Source organism: Paralichthys olivaceus, chromosome 2 (genome assembly GCF_024713975.1).
Source record: "Paralichthys olivaceus isolate ysfri-2021 chromosome 2, ASM2471397v2, whole genome shotgun sequence".
NCBI lineage: Eukaryota > Metazoa > Chordata > Actinopteri > Pleuronectiformes > Paralichthyidae > Paralichthys > Paralichthys olivaceus.
In genome coordinates this window covers 1,192,501-1,212,500 of record NC_091094.1, presented here as the reverse complement: position 1 = coordinate 1,212,500, position 20,000 = coordinate 1,192,501, and the positions used below count along the sequence as shown (strand labels likewise).

Here is a 20,000-nt window from a genome sequence, read left to right as displayed (position 1 = left end):
AAATAATTGAGGCCGCTCGTCTCTTTGTCAAATCTTTTCTTTGAACTAATAATAAAACATTTAACACAGAATCTGTCTTTTAAACCGTCAACAAGGATCCACGAGGAAACAAGTCTCACACCGAACAGTCTTGGAACCTTGGAGCTGATTCATGATTCAGAGCAGAGGCTGTAGATAAAGATGGACGACATGGCAGCTCCCTAACGTGAAGCCAAATCCTCTCAATTGCCCCCTGGTGGCTGGCTGCGGTATAGGTCCTCCTCCACATTAGCAGACGGGACATGGACCAAACTAAAAAAGTTAGAATAGACGTTAGATAAATGTTTGTCAAAGATGTTTCTGTGATTTCAGGTCGTTCTTGTCTCACTGAAGTGTTTCTGATCCGTTTGGTTTGAATCCGTTTATTTGATGATATAAAAAGAGGCGGAGACGTCATGATTGACAGCTGAGACTGACTGATAGGTGTACGGGTTAGACCTGGATACCACGGCTCCATCCCCTAATCAGACTCTGACTCTTCATGACGTCAGCATCGTGAGGTGGTAGTGTTCCTACGTGAGATGTTTCAGCTTTATTTCTGGATGGAGGGAGAAAGTGGAGACGCTTCACCAAACTTTATTTACAGTCTATGAATCAGACGCCTGATGACGTCAGGTTTCAGCTGCTCTGTGTTCCAAACCATAATGACGACATGAGTTCAGAGACAAAGAACCTTTCTACACTGCTCTTTCCATGTTTTCTGTGGTGTCGGATATTCAGGTGAGGTAAATACTACTCTCTTGTTTTCATGACACTCGGTCTTTAATGATTTTTTACCCATTGGAATGATTTGCTCAAAAACAAAGCGTTCTTGTCCTCTGAGTTCACAGGAGCTGTTGTCCAGAGTCTTTGTCCTGCAGCCGACTAGAGAGGAACCTCAGGAGGGTTGTTCCTCCTCACCCGAGCTTTCCTGCTCTCCTGTTTCAGCTTCAGAGTGCGGAGCTTCTGCTGCCGGCGCTTCTCTCGGTACCACAGCTGCTCACAGTACTCGTCCACGCTCAGACTCTTGGTCCCCACCATGTGCAGGTCCTTGTAGCTCCGGTGCTGCGGCGGCCACGAGTTCCCAAGTCCCGGCAGAGACGAGGGCGGGTGAGAGGCCCCGGACTGGCCCAGGAACACAGGTAGGGCTCCCCCCACCGGGCCAGTCTTCCCGTGGTTGGGGCCGTGGCTCTGCTGGTGTCGGGCAGCTGGGTGGAGGCTGTGGTTGGGGATGATGTGAACGCGGTATCGGGCCAGGACCTGGCTGTAGGAGTGCTCATGGCTGCTGCAGGTGTAGACGCCTGCGTCAGCCAGCTCCAGGCGTTGAACCAGCAAACCACGCTTCATGTGGAGAGAGCGGTCGTCATCGCTGTGAGGAAGCTGAGAGAGAGAGAGAAGCAGGTTTCATGGTGACAAAATGTGTTTGTGTGTATACACTGAATCTCATCATGTCTTCTCCTCTGATACGTCTCCAGCAGATGTTGACTGATTCAGACTCACTCTGTCCTCAGTTTGCTGCGAGCTGCCCGTGTGCCGCTGCACCGTCCACCTGAGCTCGGCCGGAGGTGACCAAGGAACACACTCCAGGAAGGTGGAGTTTCCCTCCACGCCGTACACCGACTTCTCTTCCACAGCGTCAGAGTCTGACGAGGAGAAAGAAGAGAAACACAGATCAGGGGAAATATTCACCAGGTGATTGGTGTGAATCGAAAAAAGGAGGAACACACATTCTAAACAGGAAGAGAAACTAAAGAAACATTTCTGAGATGTCAACCACTTCATCATTTCTTTAACTTCAATAATCTTTACTGCCACTGTGTTGAAGCGGAGAAAACTGCAGTTACACAGAACGGCCCCTAGAGTGCGCCTCATGTCTACCTGCAGCAGAGAATATTCAAGAAGGTATTTTAAATCTGTAGAAACTTTATTGGTTTGTTATCGTGCAACAGTTGAAACTTTGGTTTTGGAGAAATAATCAAACATTAGGAAAATGTTCTTGCTGAATTAATTATTGTACAAAATGAACTGTTTAAATATTCAGTGTGTTCCTGTTGCATTCAGTAGTAAATAGAATTTACTATCTGTGATACTATTTTTGAAGGTAGTTAAAAAAGGTCAAATATTTGTATATTTATATACATATTTTATACTTTCTATATACTATATATTTATTACAGTAATTATGTTGATCAAACTGTGACTTTAGAACAAAGCTGAACATTAAACTTCAAAATCAGACATGAAAAAGCATCAAGGCTGAAATGATAAAACGTCAATATTTTAGCAGGTCCTTCTTTCCCTCTGTGCATCGTATTGTAGGAGATCAGTTTGGATCTTGATGCAATAAATCAGCACTAACACATTTATATATTTGAAGGGACCATGAGGCTTTGGCGAAGGTGCGAGCTCTAATGAGAGACATTGTAATTTACCTTCAAGTACATTTCCAGTATAAACACAGGACAAACTGAAGACCCTGCTCAGACTGAACACAGGAGGAGCTGGAGCTTCTGGATGGATCCAGACGTGAGAATCAAACACAGCTGTGGATTTATGCCGATCTCTTATGTGGACGAACAGCGAAGACCACCGTGGTTCTGCGTTCCATCGCTGCGTCACTTTAAACACATGATCGATGGAGGAAATCCTCCTCTCAGATCCTCTGATATAAAGAGACTTCATATCAAACTCACCGTCCTCTGTGACTGGGCACTGACTCCAGGGGTCTCCATACTTCACATCCTGTCTCCGTGCCCGCCTAACACCAAACCAGGGGAAAGTGTGATGTACATGTGGTAACTGTTATGAATGTGTGGTGTCCTCATTACCCCTCTGTCCCTCTCTACCTCTTGCTGGTGGGGAAGAACCTGGAGCAGGTCTGTCCATCCCAGGAGCAGTAGGGGTCTCTGGCCAGACAACACTTAGCACAGTCCGTCCCGTACAGCTCGCACCTCTGGAGCCCCAGCTGGGCCACGCTGAGCTCGCCGGACACGTACAGCTGTTGCTGTGGTCGAGACGGACGACACAGAGAGAGATTGATTTTATTGAGAGTTCATTATACTGTTGTAACAACAACACAAGTCTCAACTAAACAACACAACTTTGAACACAACATTTACTGGACTAATTAGAGCCTGAGCAGTGACGGCTGCAAGGATCCTATTGGGTTTCTTATTCTTTCCCCATCCCCCAATGTCAGATTGGTGTCGTCCTAAGCACGCGCGACTTTTGCTGAAACTTGTACGAGAAATGTTCGCATCAGATGGTTTCCGTGCATGTAAACAAAAGTCAGAGGACGCACCCTCTTGGTCGACAGCTTCATGCTCAGGATGGGAGTCGGACTCTGTGGAATAAAAAGAAAAATGGATGAATGTTTCTGTTGCTTCACACAAAAACACACGTTTATACCAACGTGCATCTACAGCTGTTTACGATGAGCCGAACGAATCCACGTAGATTTATTAACAGACACATTTCTATGCATTTGATACCAGATTGTGTCACATTTCATTTTAGAAATTCAAGTTGATCACACTGAACATGAAAACTCCTCTTCTCCCTCGTCTTCTTCACAGCCTGGTGTTCAATGTTTGTGTGTCTCAGTTTTCTAACGACCTCAGGAGCCTTAAAGACGCCGTTTGAAATAGTTCTTCACTGAGCTTCGTTCATTCAGTCGCAACAAACCACACAGTCTGAAGACAAAGCTGGAAAATAAAAGGAGGAGTGGAGGCTCATGTGACCGACACAGAAACGGTGACTGATCTTTACCTGAACTGATATTTCAGCCGTGCAGAGGTTGAGGTGAACGTTAAATGCTGCGGCCTCGCTCTGAGGTCAGAAATCTAATGAGTCTCTCTCTCCATCAGGTGGATAAATTACCCCCGAGCTCCATTTTTCTGGACCACTGACTCATTTCATGGCCTCACAGAGGAGAGTCAGTGACCCTCGACCGCTCTGAATGAGCCGAGGGGTGGATGAAGGAAACTCAAAGCCCACAGACCGACCGACTACAGCCTCCGACCTGAAACCCAGTCAGGATCCAAACAACCTGTCAGTTGCTCCTGCAGCTGTACGGTCACTTCCGGCTCTTTACACCCAGAAATGACTCAGTTCCTGTCTCAGTTGTTGGTAAACAACGAACGCCTGGTTTCCTGTTTGTTTGTTCTCGTCCTTCCTTCCCTTCACCTGCACAGTGTTTTGGTTCTCTTTCCCTTTTCTTTCATCCTCTCCTTGTTCTTCCTCCTCATCTTCTTCATCTGTTTAAAAACAGAAACACACAAAAATGTGCTTTTCCTATTTTTGTCATCTCTCTGCTCGTCTTCCTGGTCCGTTTGTAAACACAGAGGATCTTGGGAAATATGCGTCCTGATATCTGCTTGTTTCTCTTTTGGGGAGTTTGTCCAGATGAACACGTTCCACTGAAAAACTACACGCACACACAGAACATCACAGGGTGCAGAGCTGGAAGATGAGCAGTGAGAGACATTACAACAAACTTGGGTTTTAGGCATTAAAGTCCTGCGTGTGTGTGTGTGTGTGTGTGTGTGTGTGTGTGTGTCAGGATTCACAGAGAACGAAGAAGAGCAGTGAAATGATTTCCACAAATCAAATCAAAGTGAAAAATGATACGGACGAACATGTTTCATCCTAAGAAGTAGTTCTGTTAAAAGATAAAACCATGAAAACGTCGTCAGCCTTCTGATTTTCTTTCTCACAGTTTAGTGGCAGCAGCGTAATGGAACCAGCTCAAATCACCGTACTTTATATGCTTCCAACCTCTTGCTCCAGTATTTCTTGGGTCGGGGGCTGGAGAGACTGTGAGAAACTTCACATAGTGGGTAAAAAAACACGAAGCTTCCTGTGAAAGCTCGAGTTCTTTTGGTTCCTGGATCAGAAGCAGTATTGAAACTCTACGTCACCTGGAAGACGGTCAGCTCCTCCAGAATGAGCTCCTCTGTGTCCCAGTTGTGTTTGATGACCGACACCGCCTTCACCACCTTCCCATCATCTGCACGGCAACAGGAGAGCGTTCGAGTCAACGCACATTTCATCCACATTCACAATAAATCCAAAATAACTAAATATACAATAAAGAGAGAAAACTCATGGTGCACACATCACACATCCTACAGTGGTAACCGTAGTAACCAACAACACACAACTGCTACACAAACCAGCTGCTACAGTCAAAGCAGCCAATGTGTTTACACATGTTCACTGAGAACATGAGGAAATCACATGAATCTGCTCATGGAGGAAAATATCATGGGATGATTGTATGTAGACATCTGCATGTAAACATACTGCACACACACACACACACACACACACACACACACACACGCACACACACGTTACAATGATCCCAGGGAGCCTCGTAAACCTCAGAGGTCGTGCTGTGGGAAATCTCCTTTGCACATGTATGTTTACAGTGAGTGTGTGTGTCAAACGAACCTATACCCTACACCAGGGGTCACCAACACGGTGCCCGTGGGCACCAGGTCGCCCCCAAGGACCACATGAGTCGCCCGCAGGCCTGTTCTAAAAATAACACAACTCACCAGTGAGCTGCGTCTTAGATTTGATATGCGTTTCTAATTCATTGAATGATTTATTTTTGATTCTGTCAAATGTTTATTCTCATTCTGAAGTTGACTCCTGACTATGATTTGTTAGCGGTCGGTCGGTGGCTCGTGAAAATGGAACATTTGTCTGATGAAATGTTGAAGAAGTGATCGTCTGAAAATGTAAACACTTGCTGAGATTCATAGAAATAAAGTGTTGAACCCTGATATCATCTGTTTCCCACCTTGTTAAGTCAATGTTGATAATTACTGTGAGAAATCATGAACGTGATCAGTGTCTTCACACAGATGAGAATCATTTATCATTAATAATAATATATAACTATCAAACTGGCAGCCCTTCGTATGACTCAGTTCCCATGAAGTAGCTCCGTCTCAAAAAGGCTGGCGACCCCTGTCCATGGACTAAAGATGAACTCTCTCCGTTGAAGTTGTTCAGTGTGATTTGAAATCAGCTGGTAAAAACCTGGGAACATTTGCTCCAAGCTCTAAAATATCAAATATCAGACGCAGCCAAGAATCAAACCACCGTGACGTCACCTTCGGTTTGTGAGCTGCAGCTCTGAAGCCTCACGTCAAACATCTCGTTCAGCGCCATCTTGATTTTTTGAAAACAGGAGTAACCATATTTGAGCAGGGGGTGGAGCCTGACTGAGAACTCGAGGACACGCCCACCTGTCGCCTCATGATCCTAATTGACCAAATGATCATCAGCTGTTTTGAAGAAGACCTGAAACTAGAGACAGTGTGTGTCCTCAGAGTTAGTGGGTGTCCTCAGTGTGTGTCCTCAGAGACAGTGTGTGTCCTCAGAGACAGTGTGTGTCCTCAGTATGTGTCCTCAGAGACAGTGTGTGTCCTCAGTGTGTGTCCTCAGAGACAGTGTGTGTCCTTAGTGTGTGTCCTCAGAGACAGTGTGTGTCCTCAGTGTGTGTCCTCAGAGACAGTGTGTGTCCTCAGTGTGTGTCCTCAGAGACAGTGTGTGTCCTTAGTGTGTGTCCTCAGAGACAGTGTGTGTCCTCAGAGTTAGTGTGTCCTCAGTGTGTGTCCTCAGAGACAGTGTATGTCCTTAGTGTGTGTCCTCAGAGACAGTGTGTCCTCAGAGTTAGTGTGTCTGTTGTGATGAAAACTAAGTTTCACTCGTGGTCCAAAAGTCCAAAATTTCAGTCGAATAAAAAGCAGCAGAGTTTATTGTCGACAAAAAACCAGAGAGCATTCAGTAGCGAGCCGGAGCTTCAGCAGAGAAGAACTCTGCCTAACAGTAGTGTGGTGTTGTCTTATAAACCCTTTAGAGACCAAACCTGTCAGCTTTTCATTGGTTATCATCATTTCGGGGCCACACGTGTCAGTAGGTCATTGGTCAATTTTCTAGCTCTGGAAATTTCCACTGGGCATGTTGGGATCTTACACTAACTTTGCTTATTCTTGACACCATTATCTTTTGCTTAATCAGCTTAGTATTTTTTAAAAGATATTGTGCTTACATTTGACACCATTATGTTACAATTCGGTCAGTTTGTCTTTTTAAAAAGATTAATATTTCTTCACACAAGTTATACAATCACCTCATACTGCTTGTTACACACAGAATATATGGTTTGATTCGTAATTACATTCACAAACTTATTGTAATCAGTAGTAAATCATGTTTCAATCACACCTTAGTTTGTAGTGCAGATTCTTAAAGGTATACAGTGACATTCATAAGTGACATGGTTTAATGGCCAAAAATTATACTACATGTCCTCAGAGTCCGTGCAGACAGTGTGTGTCCTCAGAGACAGTGTGTCCTCAGTGTGTGTCCTCAGAGACAGTGCAGACAGACACCACATCCTGGGATTCAAAGGTTTCTCATCAAGAGGCTTCTTCACTTCACGTCCCCTCGTCTTTAGTAAACAACAGATTCAGATCTCGTGGCTCTGAATTATTTTTTTCATTCACACGATATTTTATCGCAGTCACGTAATATATATTTTACCAGATGCCAACAGGGGGCGCTGTAACTTTCACAGTGACACAACCCCAGATGTTGTCCCAGCTGTTCTTCTGCATTTAGCAGCTGGAACTGAGTGTCTTTGATTCTGGATCATGTTGGTTCTCCTCTGATCTTTATCAGAACCTGTTTGGTCCTCGTTGTAAAACCCTTTCATGTAACACTGATTCATGTCATTTGTAAATCAAACAAACACGCAGAGCCACAAACAGACATTGAAGAAAAAAGGAGGTTTGCACCTGAAGCATTTTCCAAACTCAAACTACAGCAAACTGAATTCATACGATGAAATTCATGTGTCTGACTCAAAGTGATTTCAATGGGTTTCACTTTGTGTCCTGCCCTTGCAGAAAGGGGGGAAATGTGGTTATACACACATGGACATATACTGAGGGACAAAGGTGGACAATGATAAAGACAGACTTAGATACACTAGATGTGACTCTGTATAGAGGGTTTATATATTCTGCTCATTTCAATAAACACATTCTTCATGTGAATAAACACAATCCATAACGAGGGGCAAGATTTTGGGGCAAGAAGGTTCGTGGTTTGAATCCCGGTTCAGATGCGGTGTCTCTGTGTGCAGTTTGCATGTTCTCCCCGTGTTTTCTCCAGGTGCTCCGGCTTCATCTCACAGTCCAAACACATGCAGATGAGGGGTTGGGTGAATTGGAGACTACACACAAGCTGCTGCTGCTTCAGCCTCTGGATCATCAGGACACAGCTCAGCCTCCGTCCACACACACTGTCCTCTTCACACTGTCCTCTTCACACTGTCCTCTTCACACTGTCCTCTTCACACTGTCCTCTTCACACTCACCTTCACAAAGATCATCTCCATCTGTTGAGAGAAGAAGACATCAGTGTTTACAGAGACTCACTTCATCAGCTGTGAGTCAGTGATGCAGCACATCCAGTATAAAGAGCAGCAGGGACTTCAGTCCTGTTCAGAGGTGGAGCAGCTTCCTCTCTGCTTCATGTTCACGTGTTGGAATGAACACGCTAAGAGCTGCACACACTTTGACCATCACGTGTGTTTCCTCTGCATGTGAAAGTGCAGAGTGGACACTTGAGAGGTGGATTTCCTGCTGTTACAGGTGAAGACATGTTTCACTGTGTGTTGATGAACATGTGCTTCTGACAAACTGTCAGTGGACAGATGAGACAGATGAGACAGATGAGACAGATGAGACAGATGGACAGATGGACCTCAGCAGAGCTTCTGCTCTGTAGAGACAGCTCATGGTTACCATGGTGATGATGCTTCTCTGAGGCTTCAGTCACACTGATCTCAGAGCTGTGACAAAGAGCCAACTGATCAGTTGTTCACTGATGAAGTGAGAGGACAAAGTGTCTCAGATCAGATGAAGACGTCTCTGCTCATCATGTGAGGCTGTCAGCTGTGGTCCAGCTTCACTTCCTGTTCACATGAAAACAACAACAACTGTCGTCTTCACATCAATCAAATGATCACAACCGGCTTCTGGCTCGTCTGATTGGCCGACTGTTGTCTCTCTGTGTTTCTGTCTGATCCTGAAGTCTGTCATCGTTGTCCTCTCACAGCTTCACTGAGGAAACACTGAGGCCTGAACTACGAAGACACTTCAACATGTCCACACAACAGTGTAGTTACTTTGCTCAGTGGGCGGAGCTTTTAAACAGGTTGATCTCCAACTTCACCTGCTCCGGAGCATGTTAGCCGTCCATCATCAGTTACCATGGTGATTTACCCTGATGAGAAGTGAACGAGCTTCGTAGGACTGAAAAAACTAAACCTGAAGTTAACCTGATAACCACAAATCCTGCTTCTGGTCCAGACCCTGGATCTTTACTGTGATACTGACTGTGTTTAGTAAAATACTGATGAAAGCAGCGTGGACTGACTCCAACCATCTACTGACCTCAGAGTCTCCAGTGGACAGGTTGGACTCTGTAGAAGACCACACAGCTCCTTCACTCCTGAGTCCTGCAGCTTGTTTCCACGCAGATCCAGTTTTCTCAGATGAGAGGGGTTTGACCTCAGAGCTGAAGCCAGAGAAGAACAGCTGATCTCTGACAGACTGCAGCTCTTCAACCTGAAGAAAGAATAAAACTTAACTGTAAATGAATCTGAGTTCATGTGTGAAAATAACAGATATTCATGTCAGCACAGACTCATAACATGGAAGAGAAATATGAAATCAGACATGTTGGACTAAAGACGAGTCCTGATTCAGTAACAATAGATTATTTGGACACGGAGACTCAACCTGGATAAAGAAATGTGAATATTTGAATGTGTCCTCCTGTTATTGTGGATCGTCATCATGTCAACACAGACTCTCAACATGCTGCTGACCTCAGTCCAGTCTGTGACCTGAAGATAAATATCACATCAGACATGTTGGACCATTGTTTCATTCATCACCTTCTTCTCTGTGTGTTTGGTCACTGAGTAGGTTTGTGTCATTAAACACTGTTTAAAGTAGAGATGGCTCCTGACAGTCACTTCCTGTTTGGTTCTATACTCATCAACTGTCCAACGTGCTTCAATAAGAACGTGTCTTATTGTTGAGAACCTGAGGAGGACGAGTGCTCGGTCTCTGTCCACATGTTATTCACTGACACTAGTGATCAGGAGCAGGTGTGTGCAGGTGAATGGAGTTGGGCTGATGAGGTGGACGTGACTGACAGGCTGGGTGAGGGACAGACGACTGAGGGACAGTGAGCAGAACTGAGACAGTTCGATTTCGATAGATAATGACCAAATAAGAAAGAACGTTGGAAAAGTGAACATTCAAGGATTTAAGGACCTGACCTCAGAGTCTCCAGTGGACAGGTTGGACTCTGTAGAAGACCACACAGCTCCTTCACTCCTGAGTCCTGCAGCTCGTTTCTACTCAGATCCAGTTCTCTCAGATGAGAGGGGTTTGACCTCAGAGCTGAAGCCAGAGAAGAACAGCTGATCTCTGACAGACTGCAGTGAATCAACCTGAAGAAAGAATAAAACTTAACTGTAAATGAATCTGAGTTCATGTGTGAAAATAACAGATATTCATGTCAGCACAGACTCATAACATGGAAGATAAATATGAAATCAGACATGTTGGACTAAAGACGAGTCCTGATTCAGTAACAATAGATTATTTGGACACGGAGACTCAACCTGGATAAAGAAATGTGAATATTTGAATGTGTCCTCCTGTTATTGTGGATCGTCATCATGTCAACACAGACTCTCAACATGCTGCTGACCTCAGTCCAGTCTGTGAGCTGAAGATAAATATCACATCAGACATGTTGGACCATTGTTTCATTCATCACCTTCTTCTCTGTGTGTTTGGTCACTGAGTAGGTTTGTGTCATTAAACACTGTTTAAAGTAGAGATGGCTCCTGACAGTCACTTCCTGTTTGGTTCTATACTCATCAACTGTCCAACGTGCTTCAATAAGAACGTGTCTTATTGTTGAGAACCTGAGGAGGACGAGTGCTCGGTCTCTGTCCACATGTTACTCACTGAAACTTTATGAATGGAGTTGGACTGATGAGGTGGACGTGACTGACAGGCTGGGTGAGGGACAGATGACTGAGGGACAGTGAGCAGAACTGAGACAGTTCGATTTCGATAGATAATGACCAAATAAGAAAGAACGTTGGAACACTGAACATTCAAGGATTTAAGGACCTGACCTCAGAGTCTCCAGTGGACAGGTTGGACTCTGTAGAAGACCACACAGCTCCTTCACTCCTGAGTCCTGCAGCTCGTTTCTACTCAGATCCAGTTCTCTCAGATGAGAGGGGTTTGACCTCAGAGCTGAAGCCAGAGAAGAACAGCTGATCTCTGACAGACTGCAGTACTCCAACCTGAAGAAAGAATAAAACTTAACTGTAAATGAATCTGAGTTCATGTGTGAAAATAACAGATATTCATGTCAGCACAGACTCATAACATGGAAGAGAAATATGAAATCAGACATGTTGGACTAAAGACGAGTCCTGATTCAGTAACAACAGATTATTTGGACTCGGTCTCTGTCCTGCAGATCAGTTTATGAAATCCAGAACTAAACACAGATGAGTTTTAACAAGTAGCTGAATATTTAAAATGTCCCAGATTAATGAATGAATGGATTCAAGTTATGTCTGAAGAGGAATTATGTTCAATGAGTATTAAATGAAGCGTTCGGGCATAGCTTCACTTGACAACAAATGACGTCATGAGGTCAAAGGGCAAACTCCGCTAGGGTACGCTCGTTTACATTCCCCGGGCGGTCCGGGGGTTTACGTTACCACTATATAGTCTATGCATAATATGTCAATGATCTCCGGCTATGGCCATGATCCAAACCTGTGACTCTCTCTCTCTCTCTCTTTATGTTGTGATGGCCCATTAAGTACATTTGCAGGTATTTTCTTTATCTAACATATCTTATTTTATTGGATTGTTTATTAAAAACAAAGGGGGGGGGGGGGGTTCTACCTTATGTTGATTCTCAATTGAAGGTTCTACATGGCTTCATTTGTCAAAGGAAACATGAGCAAAGATTGATCCAGGGTTAGAGCCCTTATGCAACAGATGTAAGGCAGACACAGGTTCCCTCATTCATACTTTTTGGACTTGTCCAAATCTTCACAATTATTGGACGTCTATATTTGAGACATTCTCTGAGGTGTTTGGACTCAATTTAACCCCTCCCCCTTTGATTGCAATTTCTGGAGGAGTTTCTGAAGACGCTCTCCTTCCCAAACATTACTCCAATGCTATTGCTTTCGCCTCCCTAATTGCTCGGAGACTTCTCCTTGTGAAATGGAAGCAGGAGGCCTCTCCCACTCATGTGCTATGGACCACAGAACTTCTGAAGTTTTACATCTGGAGAAAATAAGGTGGACGTTAGGTGGTTCAACAGGTACATTGGATAAGACGTGGCAACCATTTCTAGCACACATGAAGACGCTAAAGCTGTGTACCCTTCTGTGACTGATTTGTGTTTGAACCAAGGTGTAAAACATTTGACATGGAGACAGCTGTGATTGACATACATGTCTTCCTCTTTACTGGATTGTATGGACATTTGCTCATTATCATTTGTTGTTGTTTTGCCTGACGTTTTTCTTGTGAAAGTTGACATTTGACTTCATTTCATGTTATTGTTTATCCTTTTGTTTTGTTTGTTCATCTTTTTATTTAGAGATATTATTGTCACTATTACTATTGTTTTGTTTGTTTGTTTCTATTTGTTGTGTATGAGATGTTTTTTGTTTTCGGGGGAGGGACATGTAGAGGGGAGGGGACGAAGATGCAACAGACACACCTCTGTATTAGCATTTAGCTCTTACTGGATTACAAAGCTGCTGTATGTTGATGATAAAAAAGGAAAATAAGATTATAAAAAATAATACAATGAGTATTAAATGAGATGAACTGTGTATAAATGCTGTGTTATAGATATGAGATCTACAAAAGTCAGTGAACTGACCTCAGAGTCTCCAGTGGACAGGTTGGACTCTGTAGAAGACCACACAGCTCCTTCACTCCTGAGTCCTGCAGCTCGTTGAAGCTCAGATCCAGTTTTCTCAGATGAGAGGGGTTTGACCTCAGAGCTGAAGCCAGAGAAGAACAGCTGATCTCTGACAGACTGCAGTACTCCAACCTGAAGAAAGAATAAAACTTAACTGTAAATGAATCTGAGTTCATGTGTGAAAATTACAGATATTCATGTCAGCACAGACTCATAACATGGAAGATAAATATGAAATCAGACATGTTGGACTAAAGACGAGTCCTGATTCAGTAACAACAGATTATTTGGACCCGGTCTCTGTCCTGCAGATCAGTTTATGAAATCCAGAACTAAACACAGATGAGTTTTAACAAGTAGCTGAATATTTAAAATGTCCCAGATTAATGAATGAATGGATTCAAGTTATGTCTGAAGAGGAATTATGTTCAATGAGTATTAAATGAAGCGTTCGGGCATAGCTTCACTTGACAACAAATGACGTCATGAGGTCAAAGGGCAAACTCCGCTAGGGTACGCTCGTTTACATTCCCCGGGCGGTCCGGGGGTTTACGTTACCACTATATAGTCTATGCATAATATGTCAATGATCTCCGGCTATGGCCATGATCCAGACCTGTGACTCTCTCTCTCTCTCTCTCTTTATGTTGTGACGGCCCATTAAGTACATTTGCAGGTATTTTCTTTATCTAATATATTTTATTTTATTGGATTGTTTATTAAAAACAAAAGGGGGGGGGGGGGTTCTACCTCATGTTGATCCTCTATCAGATAATTGAATCACTAGTTTAATAGACTGATTATAGCTCAAATACTTTTCTATCAAAGAGACAGTGGCTGAGACCAAGAGTGTGATCTCAGAAAAAGCTTGGAAGCTTTGGGAGTCTTGTGTTTTTCTTTAGAGAATGACACTGAGGATAATGGGGAGGTTGGGGTTGATGTGTTCATTGTTTGTGTTGAAGGTTTTATCTGTATTCACTTGGTCATGTTTGAACGTACTAAGGTCGACTAGAGTTACACAGCTAACTCAGATACATCACAAAAGGTATAAAATGATCCTTCACATTTTCTTCTTCCATAAACTCTGATGGCAACACCTGCTCCCTCAACTTCAGGGAGAAACGGCTGCCACATGAATCTAATCAGCTGGAATGTTCGGGGACTTAACCATCCAATCAAACGTCATCAAGTATTCTCTCATCTCTTACACCTTAAAGTCAACATTGCATTTCTTCAACAAACTCAGCTACAAATAGAGATCACCCGAAAATGAAGAAAGATTGTGTTGGACAAATGCTCCAGTCTAAATTCAACAGTAAAGCTAGGGGTACTGCTATTTTGATTCATAAATCAGCTCCATTGATTGTCTCCCATGTAGTAGCTGACCCAAATGGCCGTTATGTAATTGTAACTGGCTCTTTATTTAACGCCCTTTACTCTTAGCTAATGTATACGCCCCCAACTGGGACGATAGTGATTCTTTCAGAAACGTTCTTCACTCATTACCTGGTATTAACACTCACTCATTATTACTTGGGGAGACATGAATACTATCATGGACCCTACACTTGACCGCTCTTCCACAAGACCGTCACCACTCTCAAAGTCTGCTCTGGTTCTGCAGTCGTATCTGGAGACCGATGGGGTCGTTGACGCACGGCCACTTCTTTATCCATCAGACAACACTGGTTCTTCTCTCCTGTACATCAAACATACTCGTGCATCCATGACTTTTTGGTTGATAAAAAGTGATTATCTCAGGTAAAAGCATGCACGTATAATAGTATTGTAATATCTGATCATAGCCCTCTGGTGTTAGAGCTCAGCTTTCCTCATCAAAATTCTATTTACTCATGGAGGCTTAACCCTCTCCTGCTATCTGATGCAGGGTTTCTCCAGTACATCTCCAAACAGATGGACCTTGTTCTAAACACAATAACAGAGGACATGTGGCAGTCTGTCCTTCATAGAGTACGTTCTTCCTCCATCTGTGCCAGACATGGACTCCTACAATTGAAGGTTCTACATGGCTTCATTTGTCAAAGGAAACATGAGCAAAGATTGATCCAGGGTTAGAGCCCTTATGCAACAGATGTAAGGCAGAAACAGGTTCCCTCATTCATACTTTTTGGACTTGTCCAAATCTTCACAATTATTGGACGTCTATATTTGAGACATTCTCTGAGGTGTTTGGACTCAATCTAACCCCTCCCCCTTTGATTGCAATTTCTGCAGGAGTTTCTGAAGACGCTCTCCTTCCCAAACATTACTCCAATGCTATTGCTTTCGCCTCCCTAATTGCTCGGAGACTTCTCCTTGTGAAATGGAAGCAGGAGGCCTCTCCCACTCATGTGCTATGGACTCCAGAACTTCTGAAGTTTTTACATCTGGAGAAAATAAGGTGGACGTTAGGTGGTTCAACAGGTACATTGGATAAGACGTGGCAACCATTTCTAGCACACATGAAGACGCTAAAGCTGTGTACCCTTCTGTGACTGATTTGTGTTTGAACCAAGGTGTAAAACATTTGACATGGAGACAGCTGTGATTGACATATATGTCTTCCTCTTTACTGGATTGTATGGACATTTGCTCATTATTATTTGTTGTTGTTTTGCCTGAAGTTTTTCTTGTGAAAGTTGACATTTGACTTCATTTCATGTTATTGTTTATCCTTTTGTTTTGTTTGTTCATCTTTTTATTTACAGATATTATTGTCACTATTACTATTGTTTTGTTTGTTTGTTTCTATTTGTTGTGTATGAGATGTTTTTTGTTTTCGGGGGGAGGGACATGTAGCGGGGAGGGGACGAAAATGCAACAGACACACCTCTGTATTAGCATTTAGCACTTACTGGATTACAAAGCTGCTGTATGTTGTTGATAAAAAAGGAAATAAAATTATTTAAAAAATAATACAATGAGTATTAAATGAGATGAACTGTGTATAAATGCTGTGTTATAGATATGAGATCTACAAAAGTCAGTCAGTGAACTGACCTCAGAGTCTCCAGTGGACAGGTTGGACTCTGTAGAAGACCACACAGCTCCTTCACTCCTGAGTCCTGCAGCTCGTTGTTACTCAGATCCAGTTCTCTCAGATGAGACGGGTTTGACCTCAGAGCTGAAGCCAGAGAAGAACAGCTGATCTCTGACAGACTGCAGCTCAACAACCTGAAGAAAGAATAAAACTTAACGGTAAATGAATCTGAGTTCATGTGTGAAAATAACAGATATTCATGTCAGCACAGACTCATAACATGGAAGATAAATATGAAATCAGACATGTTGGACTAAAGACGAGTCCTGATTCAGTAACAATAGATTATTTGGACACGGAGACTCAACCTGGATAAAGAAATGTGAATATTTGAATGTGTCCTCCTGTTATTGTGGATCGTCATCATGTCAACACAGACTCTCAACATGCTGCTGACCTCAGTCCAGTCTGTGACCTGAAGATAAATATCACATCAGACATGTTGGACCATTGTTTCATTCATCACCTTCTTCTCTGTGTGTTTGGTCACTGAGTAGGTTTGTGTCATTAAACACTGTTTAAAGTAGAGATGGCTCCTGACAGTCACTTCCTGTTTGGTTCTATACTCATCAACTGTCCAACGTGCTTCAATAAGAACGTGTCTTATTGTTGAGAGCCTGAGGAGGACGAGTGCTCGGTCTCTGTCCACATGTTACTCACTGACACTTTATGAATGGAGTTGGACTGATGAGGTGGACGTGACTGACAGGCTGGGTGAGGGACAGATGACTGAGGGACAGTGAGCAGAGCAGAACTGAGACAGTTCAATTTAAATAAATGACCAAATAAGAAAGAACTTTAGAAAAGTGAACCTTCAAGGATTTAAGGACCTGACCTCAGAGTCTCCAGTCGACAGGTTGGACTCTCCAGTCCAGCACAGAGCAGCTTCACTCCTGAGTCCTGCAGCTCGTTGTTACTCAGATCCAGTTCTCTCAGATGTGAGGGGTCTGACTTCAGAGCTGAGGCCACAACTTCATAGTGAATCTCTGAGAGGAAACAACCACCGAGTCTGTAATTAAAGAAAATATCAAATCTGTGAGAATAAAATCAGAAAACACAACATTCATACAAAACGTGATCATGTGACCCTCACCCTGGTTAATCCACTTTCTGCCTCTTGAACATTTGATCTTAAAAACACCTCAAGAGAATCCTTTCAGATTTGGTACAAGCGTTCATTCAGACTAACAGATGACCTCATTAGATTCAGGTGGTCAAAGGTCAGAGGTCAAGGACTTGAACATGACGTCTCAAGTCTGTCTTTAGAGAACTTCTTCACATTTTGACCATTGGACTCAAAGATCAACTGATTAGATTTCAGTGGTCGAAGGTCAAAGGTTACAGTGACCTCATATTATTGTGAATGCAACATGTCAGTGACCTGCAGGGACTGACTCTGCACTGGTTGGTGGTGGTGCACAGACACAGGATGAGAATTCTAGTTTGAAGAAAGAATAAACTGTTCATGTTTAAAACTTTTCAACTAAGTTCACGTTCATTTGTTCTGTTTTTTATTGGGATGATTTAGACGACAGTTTTTAATCGATGGTGTCGGATCATGAATCCAGATCTTCACTTTAACACGGAGTCCTGCAGTTCACGGTCTCTGAGCACAAAATGTTGACGAGTCATGTTTCATGTTTAAATGTAGCCTCAGAAACTCTGGAGTGAATCAAACCGACTGAGTTCATCTTTCACCAGCTTCAAGAAAACTTCTAGAACATACTGGATATACAACAATGAGATGAGAATGTGTATATACCATATGTACACATGTACTATTGTATACATATATTATACACACACACACTACATGTCTTTGGTTTGTGGATGAAGCTGGAGAACCCAGAGAAAACCCTGCAGACAGGAGGAGAACCTCCTCCTCACAGAGAGGCTGCACTAACAGTGTTGACCACTACAACACCATGCTGCCCACAAGAAGGAGAATCATTGAACACTGTGTGTGTTTGACTCATCTACACTGATTCAACATGGTATTGATCATGTCTGGACTCACAGAGCCTTCCTGCAGTTCCTCACAGCTGGGATCAGTCTCCGTCGACCCTGGTATGATGTGTTGAACTTCTTCAGGTCCAACTCGTCCAGAACCTCCTCTGACATCTGCAGCATGTAGGCCAGAGCTGAGCAATGGATCTCAGAGAGTTTCTCCTCTGATTTGTTCTCTGACGTCAGGAACTGTTGCATCTGCTGATGTACTGAGTGGTCGTTCATCTCAGTCAGACAGTGGAAGATGTTGATGCTTCTGTCAGGAGAAATGTCATCACTCTGCATCTCCTTCAGGTTGTTGATGATTCTCTGGATGATCTCTGGATTGTTCTCTGTCCGACCCAGCAGGCCTCCTAAGACTCTCTGGATGATACTTGGATTGTTCTCTGTCCGACCCAGCAGGCCTCCTAAGACTCTCTGGTTGGACTTCAGACTGAGGCCGTGAAGGAAGCGAACAAACAGATCCAGATGACCATTTTTACTGGTGAGGGATTTCTCCATGGTTCTCTTCAGGAGGTCATCCAGGGAGAAGGTACCGTCTGTGTTGCCATATGTTCCCAAGAAGTTCTTGAGTTCTTCTGAGTTCCTCTCGGTGTAAGAGTGGAACATGTAGACTGCAGCCAGAAACTCCTGAACGCTCAGATGAACAAAGCAGTAGACTGATTTGTGGAAGATCACACTCTCTCTTCTGAAGATCTCAGTACAAACTCCTGAGTACACCGAGGCCTCTGTGACATTAAGACCACACTGCTCCAGGTCTTCTTGGTAGAACATGATGTTTCCTTCCTCCAGATGTTTAAGCGCCAGCCTCCCCAGCTTCAGAAGAACGTCCCTGTCAGCCTCTGTCAGCTGCTGTGGACTCGTCTCATGTCCTCCACCGTACTTGTTGTTCTTCCTCTTTGTCTGAACCAGCAGGAAGTGTGAGTACAGGTCCGTCAGGGTCTTGGGCAGCTCTCCTCTCTGGTCTGTGGTCAACATGTGCTCCAGAACTGTAGCACTGATCCAGCAGAAGACTGGGATTTGACACATGATGTGGAGGCTCCTGGACGTCTTGATGTGTGAGATGATTCTGCTGCTCAGCTCCTCATCACTGAATCTCCTCCTGAAGTACTCCTCCTTCTGGGCGTCAGTGAAGCCTCGTACTTCTGTCACCCTGTCAACACATGTAGGAGGGATCTGATTGGCCGCCGCAGGTCGGGAGGTTATCCAGACGAGAGCCGAGGGAAGCAGATTCCCCTGGATGAGGTTTGTCAGCAGCACGTTGACTGATGACCTCTGTGTGACCTCAGACACGACCTCCCTGTGGTTGAAGTCCAGAGAAAGTCTGCTTTCATCCAGGCCGTCAAAGACGATCACAGGTTTACAGACAGCGAGCGTCTCTGCCGTGAGCTTCTGTAATGTTGGATGGAAAACACGGAGCAGCGTGAGAAGACTGTGCTGCTCGTCTCTCACCAGGTTCAGCTCCCTGAACGAAAGCACAACCAGCAGACCCACATCTTGGTTTTCTAAACCCTCTGCCCAGTCCAGAGTGAACTTCTGCACCGAGAAGGTTTTTCCAACGCCAGCGACGCCGCAGGTCAGGACGACTCTGATGCTGCTCTGCTGGTCAGTGAAGGCTTTAAAGATGTCGTGGCACTTGATGGGAGTGTCGTGGAGGCTCTTCCTCTTGGAAGCCGTCTCAAGCTGCCTCACCTCATGTTCAGTATTAACCTCTTCACTCTGTCCCTCTGTGATGTAGAGCTCAGTGTAGATCCTGTTGAGGAGGGTTCTACTTCCTGTTTCCTCAGTTCCTTCAGTCACATGTTCACATCTCCTCCTCACACTGATCTTATGTTGGTCTAAAACCTCCTGCAGACCC

The 20,000-nt window shown here is 44.0% G+C and overlaps 2 protein-coding genes across 12 annotated transcripts in view; both read right to left on the bottom strand.

The window, feature by feature from the left end:
• The window catches only part of LOC138405666 (semaphorin-3D-like), a 6,893-nt gene extending 591 nt beyond the window's left edge, over positions 1 to 6,302 (bottom strand). Inside the window, exons 1-7 of one of the 4 annotated variants that reach the window (XM_069515630.1) lie at positions 6,144 to 6,302; positions 4,938 to 5,026; positions 3,320 to 3,361; positions 2,865 to 3,022; positions 2,451 to 2,776; positions 1,519 to 1,661; positions 1 to 1,398 (exon numbers count right to left, since the gene is read on the bottom strand). The exon at positions 1 to 1,398 is cut by the window's left edge and continues 591 nt beyond it. In XM_069515630.1, coding sequence (XP_069371731.1) covers positions 904 to 1,398; positions 1,519 to 1,661; positions 2,451 to 2,776; positions 2,865 to 3,022; positions 3,320 to 3,361; positions 4,938 to 5,026; positions 6,144 to 6,201 — 1,311 coding nt within the window. In that variant the 5' untranslated portion in view covers positions 6,202 to 6,302 and the 3' untranslated portion in view covers positions 1 to 903. Of the gene's footprint in view, positions 1,399 to 1,518; positions 1,662 to 2,450; positions 2,777 to 2,864; positions 3,023 to 3,319; positions 3,362 to 3,786; positions 4,480 to 4,937; positions 5,027 to 6,143 lie in introns of those variants that run through there. The other 3 variants (XM_069515638.1, XM_069515643.1, XM_069515632.1) reach the window with 3 other exon arrangements.
• A 459-nt stretch (positions 6,303 to 6,761) lies between these two features.
• LOC138405643 (NACHT, LRR and PYD domains-containing protein 12-like) overlaps positions 6,762 to 20,000 on the bottom strand; it is a 15,868-nt gene continuing 2,629 nt past the window's right edge. For 3 of the 8 annotated variants that reach the window (XM_069515461.1, XM_069515462.1, XM_069515470.1), the window contains exons 4-11: positions 18,153 to 20,000; positions 16,971 to 17,144; positions 16,096 to 16,269; positions 13,054 to 13,227; positions 11,267 to 11,440; positions 10,394 to 10,567; positions 9,498 to 9,671; positions 6,762 to 8,437 (exon numbers count right to left, since the gene is read on the bottom strand). The exon at positions 18,153 to 20,000 is cut by the window's right edge. In XM_069515461.1, coding sequence (XP_069371562.1) covers positions 8,428 to 8,437; positions 9,498 to 9,671; positions 10,394 to 10,567; positions 11,267 to 11,440; positions 13,054 to 13,227; positions 16,096 to 16,269; positions 16,971 to 17,144; positions 18,153 to 20,000 — 2,902 coding nt within the window. In that variant the 3' untranslated portion in view covers positions 6,762 to 8,427. Of the gene's footprint in view, positions 8,438 to 9,497; positions 9,672 to 10,393; positions 10,568 to 11,266; positions 11,441 to 12,727; positions 12,808 to 13,053; positions 13,228 to 16,095; positions 16,270 to 16,970; positions 17,145 to 18,152 lie in introns of those variants that run through there. The other 5 variants (XM_069515480.1, XM_069515484.1, XM_069515487.1 and 2 more) reach the window with 3 other exon arrangements.